This window comes from Zophobas morio, unplaced genomic scaffold, assembly GCF_036711695.1.
Source record: "Zophobas morio isolate AGI-343-1 ecotype UQ-CSIRO unplaced genomic scaffold, CSIRO_AGI_Zmor_V1 ptg000024l, whole genome shotgun sequence".
Classification (NCBI taxonomy): domain Eukaryota; kingdom Metazoa; phylum Arthropoda; class Insecta; order Coleoptera; family Tenebrionidae; genus Zophobas; species Zophobas morio.
In genome coordinates this window covers 8,169,212-8,181,108 of record NW_026972129.1, presented here as the reverse complement: position 1 = coordinate 8,181,108, position 11,897 = coordinate 8,169,212, and the positions used below count along the sequence as shown (strand labels likewise).

At 38.6% G+C, this 11,897-nt stretch overlaps 2 protein-coding genes across 2 annotated transcripts; both read right to left on the bottom strand.

The window, feature by feature from the left end:
* Nucleotides 1-2,951: 2,951 nt before the first annotated feature.
* Nucleotides 2,952-5,934, bottom strand: LOC135135461 (fibrous sheath CABYR-binding protein-like). Its single transcript, XM_064064518.1, has 3 exons — nucleotides 5,886-5,934; nucleotides 5,281-5,834; nucleotides 2,952-3,432 (listed from the first exon to the last, which is right to left on the bottom strand). Exons 1-3 carry the CDS (start codon nucleotides 5,891-5,893, stop codon nucleotides 3,080-3,082), a joined length of 915 nt encoding a protein of 304 aa, XP_063920588.1. The 5' UTR covers nucleotides 5,894-5,934; the 3' UTR covers nucleotides 2,952-3,079.
* A 374-nt stretch (nucleotides 5,935-6,308) lies between these two features.
* LOC135135363 (uncharacterized) lies at nucleotides 6,309-11,387 on the bottom strand. Its single transcript, XM_064064389.1, has 5 exons — nucleotides 8,961-11,387; nucleotides 8,320-8,883; nucleotides 8,207-8,260; nucleotides 6,788-7,789; nucleotides 6,309-6,658 (listed from the first exon to the last, which is right to left on the bottom strand). The coding sequence occupies exons 1-5, from the start codon at nucleotides 11,278-11,280 to the stop codon at nucleotides 6,399-6,401; spliced, it is 4,200 nt and encodes a 1,399-aa protein (XP_063920459.1). The 5' UTR covers nucleotides 11,281-11,387; the 3' UTR covers nucleotides 6,309-6,398.
* Between the last annotated feature and the right edge of the window lie 510 nt (nucleotides 11,388-11,897).

Genomic DNA, 11,897 nt, shown 5'->3' with positions numbered 1-11,897 from the left:
AAAGATTGGCCGCACAGTTGCTGTTCTCCAGTCGGCAGGTAGAGAACTAGAATTAAAGGACTGGCTCATCAGAATGCTGAGAGGATACGATAGAACAGATGAACATGTGGTTAGAAGTTTAGCTGTGATTAAATCAGGGCCAGGTGACTTTGACACCTTCAATTTATCTAATTTTTTACGGACAGCGTCACTGGAAAATAGAACATCATCGATAACAACTGCATTAGGTACTCCAAGGATGCTAGGCATTATGTCATTGGGCGGTTCTTGTACGAAAATTTTTAAAAAAGATTTGGCAAATGAGTCGGCTACCTCAATATCACTATCAACCACTGTACCCGTGTCATCTTTTATCCGTAAATTAGTTCCAACTGGGCCGGATAATTGAGTTCGAATGTGTTTGTACAACCGCTTAGTGTCTTTACTATCAGCTATAGATTTCTCGTAGGTTATTCTGGCTTCTATAATTATAGTTGACAACCGATTTGAGAAAGACCTATGTTTCTTATAATCAGCCTCAAGACCTGTTCTTTTGAATGCACGCCATAGAGCTCGTTTTTTTTAAATAAATTTTAGGATAGAGTTGTTGATCCAGGGCTTTTTAGAAGAACGTTTAACGAAAGAGGTGGTTGTGTGTTGTTCTATCTGAACATTAATAACATTTTTAAAGGAGTTCCAGTTGTTAGAGACTGAAGGGTCACTCAATAAATTATTCCAGTCGACCTTATTTAAACACCTGCATATAGCTTTATAATCTGTAATTGACCTCTTAAATGTGTCAATCCTCTTTTTAGAGGGTATAGAGCATATCTGCAAATCCACCTTTAATGTCACGTGGTCTGAGATGCCAATAGGAGGGAGATAATCTAGATTGGCTAGTGACGTGTTATCAGAAGATAAAATGAGGTCGAGGGTGGATGGACTTTGACCAGTTCTGTATCTTGTAGGCTTGGTTACAAGCTGCCTTAGGCGGCTGTCATTAAGTAAATTTACCAGAAGTTGGGCAGAATCGCGGAATGACAGACGATTATCTAAAGGCCATTTTAGTTCACTTAGGTTAAAGTCACCAAAGAAGAATGTGTTTACATAAGTGTTGGTAATGTTAAAAATAGAGTCAAACAGAAGCCTACTATCGTGTAACGATGACGTAGAAGGTCTGTAGATACAAGCTAGAACGAAAGTGGAAGACTTATTATAAAATTTTAAGAATATGGATTCAATACTTCCCGTGTCTACATCCAAAGGAATCAGCACGAAGTCAGCGAGTATTTGATCCAATATGTAAATACAAACACCACCACCCTTTCTCTCAGCTCGGTCCTTTCTAAATAACGTGTAACCATTTAAAAAGGCCATCCCACTAGGTATCGAGGAAGTCAGCCAAGTTTCACTCAACATGATAATTGAAGGACATTCAGTAGCAACTAGAGCGCAAAACTCGTTATATTTGGCCATTAGTGACGCGATGTTGGAGTATACTAGTGAAGCAGTGAAATATTCTGTATTGTGATTGAATGATAATATTAAAAGAAGACAATGGTGTTCACACTCACACGTAGGCAAGAACCTGAAGAAAGAGTCCTTCAGAATCCCACCAATGGGAGGGCATGAAAAATTAGTTGACAGGATTATGTGAGCTGCCGGCCAAGCCAGATAACTCGGTCGGTACGTCGAGGCGCAAATTTAGGGTTCCTTCAGTGGCCTTCTTAATTTTTCTCTGGATCTTACGACACTTATTCTTAATTCCTTTGTGATCAACAACTCCGTATAGGTCGTAAAGTAAATTGATTACGCCTTGAATGTCTTCCGTATGTTTGTGGATCAATGCTAGTACGTCGCTTTCTCCCGAGGCGCTATTCATGAAAGCAACGGTTTGATCAAAATTTAACGGGTAAGCGACACTGTTCTCTATCAGATCTTTGGCGGGTTCCAGTAAGTCTTCTAGTGGCGTTAAACTTTCTGTGGATTCGTTAACTCTCTGCTTTTTTAAGTTAGATTTCCCGTTATTATTTCCCATTATTGTAGACAGATGCAAGGGACTTACCTCCGTTTCAGCCGCGTCGTCTGTTGTTTGACGTTTTCCTGCCACAGTTTCACGGAGTTTGCTAAAAGACGCCATTTAACACTTCATTCGGACAATCGTTTGCAAAATGACCAACCAATTTGCACTTAAAGCAAACATCATCGAACGTGAAAAATACCCGGTAGTTAGTATTTTCGTATTTTAAGACTATCGAGGATGGTAGGTCGACCACGTCATCAGGTTGAACATATATCTGTCGGCGGAAACTTAATACATGGGCATATTCGTCACTCCGCATTCCTGCCCTGAGAAAAGACATTTTTGAGACAGGAGTAAATCCAAAAGTTTTAATTTGGTTTTCAAAAACAGTGTGAGGAATGGATGGGCAAACATTAGAGAGGATAATGCGACGTGCTGGATTTAGCAGCCGGCGCACACTGACTGATTGGTCTTTAATAATGATAGTTGGATGATTATCAACCACTTCATCTACCCAGGATTTAGCACTGAGGTAAATACATACACGATCTTTTGACATCTTAGCAGCGAACAAAACATTTTTTGCTGTCACTATATTACCTATAGCAGCAACATAATCAATTAAAGTTAAGCCATCGGTAGCGTTAAGAACTACCGCTTGCTCTTTCGAGGGAAATTCAAAACTAGCCATAATGACCAAATTTATATATCACGGGATTAAACCCGTTTGCCCGTGAAGCGCCTGCGGCGAGCCGCAGTCACTCGCCTCGACCCTGCTTATAAGAACTTATCAGTGCTTGAGTGTAAGAAAACTTGTTGGTGATAAAAGGAACATGCGAATTAACAAGTATTATGGTGGTTATTATTATATCATTGACTGCTATCATCATTGATGTTAACATGAGTGTTTTGATAAAAATAACTATTTTAAACATGAATTTTGGCGCAGTTTAAAATTTTTATTCAACTCTTGTGGATATGTGTAATGTACATAACTTTTTCATCAAGGGTTTTTTTATTATGATCTACACTGTCGTCATTAAACTGTGTTACCTATCGGCTGATATTTTGTAGCTTCTAAGCAACATTGGTTTCTTCTCCTTGCTGAGTGTCAGTAGGCTGTTCAGGGTTAACATTTTCAGCATTTTCGGGTACGGCACTAGTAACTTCAGGAACGGCGTTTGAGCTATCTTGATGTATTTCCGTCGCAATGGGAACTTCTGGTTCAGTTGGCTGATCAGGGTGAACATTTGGTGTTTGATCCGTCTGTGGTTCTGAACTTTCATTTATTTGAAGTTCAGCAGTTTGGTCCACTTTAGTTTCTGTAGTTCTATCGGGTTGAGGTATCGCATCCTGATCTTTCACCGCAGGGACTAGAGAATCGGTCATCAGTTTGTCCGGAGTGTCAGGAATGTTTCCCTCCTCTGATGCTTCAAATAGAGATTACACGTTGTTAAGTAAGACCAAAATATATAGAGTTGATTAAATGTACTTGTTAATTAGCATTGTGCGGGTAAATTTTAACTTACTGTTAACATAATCATAATACACTCCCCTCAAAAATTATTGCACCACCGGACTACATAGTAGTGATAAATTATTCAAGACAATGCCAAAAAATGACAATATTTAAAAAATATACACATTCTGGGCCTGATTTTGAGACTGCATTAATGTAGGTACATAAATTTATAAGCTTTAATTAATATCGTTTATTTCCACCCCTGCCTTGAATAACGGCTTCCATCCGCCGCTGCATACCTTCGTAAAGGTGTACAATATTATCTTGAGGAATATTTTCCCATTCTTACATAAAAACTGCTTCTAGCTGTTGGAGAGTTCTTAAAGCAATTCTACGGCCCGCAATACGACGTTACAGATCATCCCACACATTCTCGATGGGATTCATATCAGGGCTTCGAGCTGGTCATTCCATATAAAAGGCGTATCGGTTTCTCTGAAATAAGTTTGTACAATGCGCGCTATGTGCGGCCGAGCGTTATCGTTATCATGCATATAAACAAAGTTTCGACCAATGAATGGGCCGTGTAGAATGACATGTGGTTCCAAAATGTCTGTTATGTAGCGTACAGCCGTCAAAGGAGCTCCAGGTAATGGTACTAAGTCTGTACGACCTTGCAAAGCTATGCCAGCCCAAACCATAATCGAACCTCCACATTTGGGATGAAATTACATTGAAAATACCGCTCCCCAGGGCCTCTATACACCGGCATTCGTCTGTCATTTGAGCAAAGACAGAATCTAGACTTATCAGAGAACATCACATTTTCCCAATCTTCAATTCCCCAATTCACATGCTCCCTTGCGAATTCTAGCCGGGCTACTCGGTGAGCTCTGGTGAGTAATGGTCCTTTTGCAGAAACACGAGGTTAAAGATTATCTTCGCGAAGACGATCTCTTACTGTCTGTACAGAAATATGCACATCTCGAGCACCAAACAACTCCATTTGAAGTAATCGAGCAGTACAATGCCTCGTACGGAGCGCTGTTAAGCGCAAAAAGCGATCATCCCATTGCGAAGTCACCCTTAGACGACCTTGTCCTGGTCTTCTGGCAACACTCCCTGTTTCACGGTACCGTTGTGCAAGTCTAGCTATTGTGGAGTGATTAACTCCTAAAACTCTTGCTACGTATCGCTGACTACGACCATCTTCCAACAGAGTCAATGCTCGTACAGCTTCGTCGTGGGCCAAATGCAAGGTTAAGCGTTGACGGACATCCATAATATCGAATATGTATGACAGTAGCGACAGATGTCTAATACATAAATCCTTTGCGAATGAAAAGGACGAAATTCGTATATGTGCACATTTATCCAAAAAACTAGAAACCATCGTTTTAATCCCAATATTGGTTTTTGTTCTGGCAAATAAATAAATAAATAAAAATATGTTTGGATATGATTTGGTCACATATGTGTCTTCTACAAATTGTCAAATTAGAAATATACAAAATTTTGAGGGTGGGTGCGATAATTTTTGGGGGGAGTGTATGTTTATAAACGATGATAAGAATGAATAAATAATTAATTAATGTTTAAGTCTACAATTAATAGTTCTTTTGGGTCATTTCATCACAAGAATGTAGTGCTACCTCGAAAACACCAGACTCAACACAAAACATGATGCGTTTCGGTGACAAGATTGCCATCTTTAGGAGGTTAGTTTTCAATTTAATGATTGAAACGTGTTTTCTGTCAAGTTTTCTGGTATTTTTTGTGTCAATACTTTTTGTGCATATTTAAACATGCATATTACCATTCTCAGCAGCTTCACGAGCTATCATGGCCCGGGCAGCTTCTAAAACTGGACACTCTCTACATCGACAGTTGGGATTGTTTGCTGCTGGATCATTCTTCATTTTATCATCTGCACTTGTTATATCCGGACTTTTGGTGGCAGTGATATCAGTTTCTGCAGGTTTTAGTGCTTCACCACCCGCACCGGCAATTTCTTGTGCTGCAGTATCAGGACTTTGTGTTTCTGGAGCTTCTGCTGCTGGTGCAGTAGTATCTGGGTCCTTACTCTCTGGTGCTGCAGTTTCAAGACCTTCAGTAGTAGGTATAGTATCTGGGCCTTGTGTTTCTGGTGCTACAGTATCTGGAGTTTCTGTTGCTGGTGCTGCAGTATCTGCACCCTCAGCCTCCGGTACTGCAATATCTGCACCCTCAGTCTCCGGTACAGCAGCATCTGCACCCTCAGTTTCTGGTGCTGCAGTTTCAAGACCTTCAATAGCAGGTGCAGAATCTGCTACTTCTGGTGTTTGACCACCTGCACCTTCAGTAGCCGGTGCATCAATAGCATCTTTTGAACTTTAAAAATTGGTGATAAACATTGTGATAAAATATAAAAAAAGTTATTACCTAGACATTTTATAATTTTTTTTTTTTGACAGTAAAGAGTAAAATGACAATATCGAGTTAGCAAAAACGACAGTGATGCCATCATTTCGTTCCATGTGTTGGTTTAACCACGGGCTTAACATAACAATCGTCTTGGTAACATAGAAATTAAACTACATATTACATTTATCAAGTCGTGAGTAACCGCGAGGAATTTGATATTTCTCTTATTAAAACTAATGATCAGACTTCGGCATCATGGAAGTGATGACCTAATAATTTGATTGGTAAGCAGTAAATACTGTCCATTTATGAGAAGGAATATGTTTGGAATAATAATTCTTGGTAAAGTCTAAAAAATGAAATGAGCGCGACATGAATATGCAAAGTCGTGGAAAGTAATAAATGGTCTGATGGCTAAATTATATGAATATGATTCTGGTTCAAATTTTTATTGAAATTCATGTAGGTACAGAAAAACTTTTTAGCGTAACTTTAACTCACTAACGATTTTTCACTTGGAACGGAGGTTCTTCACATATCTGGATTTTGCACATGCATAGATAATGACAAAGCTTTAACAACTTCTTTGTCTGCATCTGATGCTTGTGCAACAACCATTGCGTTGTCAACGTTTCCAGTTTCTTGAACTATTTCTGTAGTTATAACTTCCGGTTCAGCTGCCTGATCAGGTTGATTATCTGGTATTTGATTGGTTTTCATTTCTGTAGGCTGATCAGCTTGGGGAGCAGAAAATTCTGTTGTTGGTTCTGTTTTACTATCTGGCGTTGAAGCTTAAAAATAAAGCAACAGGTCACATGTTATGCCAGTACTAAAGGACTACAGTTATTGTTAAGTTAAATATGTTATTTCAGTAAATTTAAAAATGAATATTTTTTATTTATAGTAAAGTGTGTGTATACCTTTTGTATTAATCTGACTGCCTGCTATGTCTGGGTTAAATATCAAAACTGGACAATCTGTGCACCGGCAGTCGGGACTGATACCAGCTGTAGCAGCTGTACCACTTTCCGGCTTTTTAACACCTGACGTCGCACCTTCAGTTTTTGGCGCTGTAGTTTGAAGATCTTCAATAGCCGCTACGGCGGTTTGTGGACCTTCGATGGCTTGATGCTTCGATTTGCCTAGCTTGGCAGATTTTCCTTTTTTTCCTCCCTGATATTCAAGAATTTCAGTTACTACCTCCACGTTCCCAGAGTTAGTGTAAATTAAAGTAGTTTCGATAACACCTTCAGGTCCTTCGGTTATTACTTCTAAAGTGCCGGAATCAGTAATAGTGGTTGTGACATGCACTCCCTCAGGAGGTTTGTTGAGCACGTCAACTTGCGTATCAATGTCGAACGGGAAGTTTTCTTTTACTTTCAAACATTTAATAGATGTTGCTGACTTAAGAAGGTCTTTACTTTTCGAAGCCGTCACTTGATGAGACATTTTAAATCGTTCAGAGGACTTCGGCCACAACTGATTTACTTCATCACCTTTCGATTCTTCAATCTCCGTAGGCTGCAGTTTCACGGTTTTTCCTTCATCTCGTGCACCGCATTTGCATACCTTTTTACCTGTAGGGCCCACAGGTTGATTTTCCAATTTATGCTGTTGCGATTCTGTTTCTTTCAGTTTTTTAGATATGCCACATTCACACGTCTTTTTTTTAGGTGTCGCAGTTGGAACATCAAGTATGTCACTATCTTTCAGTGTTACAGGACCTTCAGTTTTTGGCCAAAGTTGATCAACTTCTTTCTGTATTTTCGGTTTTATGCATGTACAAGATATTTTTGGTCTAGATGAGGACCCAATGGCCTGAATCATTGGTGTATCATCAAATATTACAGAGCTTCTAGTGCTTTTTTCGCTTTTTGCTTCTGTATCTAGTGGTAAACTGGTTTTCTGAGTTGGTTCACCACCTTCAACAGAAAGAAAGGAATATTACATAGATTCTGCTGCATCCATGAACAAAAATACAAAAAAACGGGTCCAAATCAACTTAAACAGAAAATAAAATTACACAAACCACACGAAGGTAGTTACCTCTGTGGCTCGAACGAAAAAATAGTACAAACTCTTTATTTTACAAACTGATTCTAACAATGAATAAGTCAAAGTTAAGTAAACAATGATCATGGCTTAATGCTGTGTCATAATGTATTATGACAGCTCATTTAAGTTGACCGAGGTTTAGTCGAATGAAATAAATGGTTTGTTGAGAATGGTAAAACATATATCTACTTTAATACGAAATATGAAAATTGTGTCAGTATATACATGTTAAAATTAAAATCTACGTACATAGAATACAAATAAAAAATGTTGAATTTACTTACCTGTTGGTGTCGTATATTCCTGTTTCTCGCCTTCGGGTTCCTTTGGTTGGGGATCTAAAATGTATGTTTTCATATGTAGAAAATACTACGATTTAGATGTGATATTAATGTACCTCCTTCTGCTTGAACAGCGGTTGGAGCTTCTATTTTAGCAGATGATGTCTTTGAAGTTTTCGATGTTTTTCCTTCAATCTGTGGCGCCTTTGGAACAACACTTAATGAATCTTTTTTAAGCGATGACTTCGACGTTCTAGAAGTTCTTTCTTCAATTTGTGGCACTTCTGGAATAATATTTAAAGAATCTTTTTTAAGAGATGATTTTGAAGTTCTAGAAGTTCTTTCTTCAATTTGTGGCCCTGCTGGGGTAATAATTAATGAATCTCTTTTAACGGATGATTTTGACGTTTTAGAAGCAGTCTTTTCAATTTGCTGTGGGGTATCATCAATAACGTCTCGTTTTCCAGATGAAGTTCTTGATGAACGTGACGTTTTCTTTTCAATATGAGGGACATCTGTAATAGCATTTGGTAAATCTTGTTTTGTAGATGAAGTTTTTGATATTCTTGAGGCTTTTTCTTCAACCCGAGGTGGCGTTTCTTCTGTTATAATTAGAGATGCCCGTTTAACGGAAGATGTTTTTGATGTTCGTGACGTTTTTTCTCCAATTATTGGTACACCTGCATTAAATGGTATTTATTAGTGAAATTCCTAAAAAGTGGAATTTAAAATATGCGTTTAGTGGGCTCAAACTTACTCGTTATTTCCTGTACAGCTTGTATTTGTAAAACTCCAACTCCATCAAAATCTTTAGCTTTCGTATCACGTGTTGCGTCGCCTGCATCATCCGAAGTGACTTTTATTACATCTGTTTTCTTCTCTAGACATCTACATTCCTCTGTATCCTCTTCGGCTTTATTGAGTTTAAGATCAACAATGTCGGTGAGACTTTTCAGTAACTTTGCAGCGGAAGTCAAATCTTCTGGTAAATTCACACAGTCACCACAAGGTTCGCAATCTCTCAAAATTTTGCTTAATTCTCTGGCAATTTGGTGAAGATCACATTCATCTTTAATAACACCAGTAACATTAGCCTGAGCAGATAAAGCTGCCTGTAGACTTTTAATCGTTTCAGCTTCACTTATTTTCTGACGTATTAAATCATTCTCTAATTTGGCACATTTTTTCTGATACATCTGAAGTTCTTGCGTCATTTGATCGTTCATTGCATTCAAATTGTAAAGATTTGTAGTTGCGTTGCATAATTGCAGTTTCAAAGAATTCATTTCTTTTTCATATAACTCCTGCACATTTATAAGTTCTTTTGCAGCTTCTTCAAGTTTTTGTTCTAGCTGTACACGTTTATACCTTTCACTTTCTATTTTAAATTGCATAGGACCCTCCATGCGTTCCAAATACTGCCTCACTTCTAATCGCATATCTTTCAGTTCATTTTTTAACAAGAAGTTCTCTAATTTTAATTCGGCATTTGTTTTTTGGTTGGAATCTGATGACGTCGTAGTGTCTGCACAAGGGCAAGGACATGTAGATTTCGTTTTTGAAGAAAAATCGACATTTTTATACTCTCCAAAGACATTGTCATAAATTTTTGCTTTTTGTTCGAGGTCATTCACGTGTTTTAACAAATCTTTCTGTTGACTTGCCAAGTCATGAATATTTTTCATGTAATAAAGATCCATGGATTTTAATGACAGTTTGCTGGGAGAACCAACATTAGTAAAAGCTGCAGCTAATCCATGAGAATAAACGGCCGGCTTGTTGAAGCCTTCGGTGTAATTACAAGGACACTGTTTCTCACCAGAAATGCTGTATTTGCTGCAAGTGCTACAGTTACATCCGTTTTCGTTTCCTGTTCCGGTTCCGTTTCCGGTTCTGTTTCCGTTTCCAGTGATTTTGACAGAACTGTCGGCGACGTTTATGTAATTACAAGGACACTGTTTCCCACCACTCGCACCAGGAATGCTGTATCTGCTGCAAGTGCTACAGTTACATTCGTTTCCGTTTCCAATGCTTCTGGGTTGTATACTTTTTTGTTGGTTTTGCTGCTGAATATTTTGTGGGCTGTTGAAGGATGGTTCGTCAATAATTTCTACTTCGCAGGGATCACATGTGCAACTTTCGATTTTATATACAAAATTTTCATCACGCAGGCACTGTTCATCGTCCCTCGTCATATTTTGTTCTTGAACATTCTGAGTAGTACTAGTAGGTTGTACATTTTCCACATCAGCTACACAAGGGTTGCACATGCAGTTTTGATTTTTATACATAAATTGTTTATTAGGTCCACACAACTCAGGTTGTGGACCGAACTGTTGATCATCTCTAGTAGGCATATCTCCGGGAGTTGATAATTCAGCTACCGCACCAGGCTGGATACTCTCAGCTAATTCTTGAGGAACTGCCTGAGATATTGACTGAGCTTGTGGCCTTTCTTTGGAAGAACCGAATAGAGAAAAGAAACAGTGAAAAATTCCACCTTTTTCTTGAGGTGGGGGACTAGGTTTATCGACGTTCACTGAGGGATGTAGACTAATTATTTGTTCATTTTCTCTTCTAGAGGAAACCGACGGAAGTCTAGGGTTGTTAACAGGTACAGAGGCTGTAGTTGGTACCGAAGTCGTTACTGGAATACCAGAAGTTGGTGGTACTATTTTATAATCAGGTAGGGAGTTAATTGTTGGCACCGCTGGCATTACCTTTGTAGGTGGCATGTAGCTCGTTCTTTGTACTATGTTGGTTATTGGTAAGGACTCAGTTGTTGGCATTGCAGGCATTACTTTTGCAGCTGGTATGTAGTTCGTTCTTTGTACTTTGTTGGTAACTGGTATACTACTGGTTGTTGGTATTACGTTAGGAGTTGGTACAGGATTTATTGTGGGTGTTGTATTCGTGGCTGGTATAACTTCGTTTGCTTTTCTGCCACTGCAGTTTACAAGAATTGCATCCATTGCTTCTAATTTGAGCCGCAGTTCTTGTTCTCTTTGTTGAAGATTTCGATTTTTTTCTTCATATTTATCTTTGAGTTTTTCCCAAAACACTTGCTGTGAACCCATTTTTTATTTATCTACTTTAAGTTAATTTTGAAAGCATATGATAAATTTTTTGACAAAAGTCTTTTGTCTTTTCTACTAATCTACTCGAATTACGTGACCAGAGCCTACTTATTTTCTAGTAAATGACTTTTCCTGACTGATTCTGGCTGATAATGCAAATGTTCTCCGCAGATATTTATGTGGCGCGAGTTCTCGTGAATTAACGTCAACCTAAAATTTTGATTACATGAAAGAATAAAATAGATATAGTGGCAGAAACTGGATGCAAAGACCCTTGCTTTACAGGATGGAGATCTAAAACAACCAGGAAGAAGTTGATTCTATGAGGGGAGTCAATCACTTGACGGACGAGATGCATAATGACTACGCATTGAAACATAATAACGCGGCCTGCATAAGGACATAACAGTACATGCATTAATTAGATCAGTGGAACTTCAGATACAACCAGTCAGCAGCTGGGTGGAACATTTGAGAGGAAAGCTCGGCAATGCGCTGCTCCTATCAGTTGAAGAAGGTCAGCTTGCTCTTGGTGTTATCTTGCGCTGGCCGGAAGTTGGGTATCGCGATCATACTAGGAATTAGTCGAATCGACCGAAAAACTGAATCAGATTAGA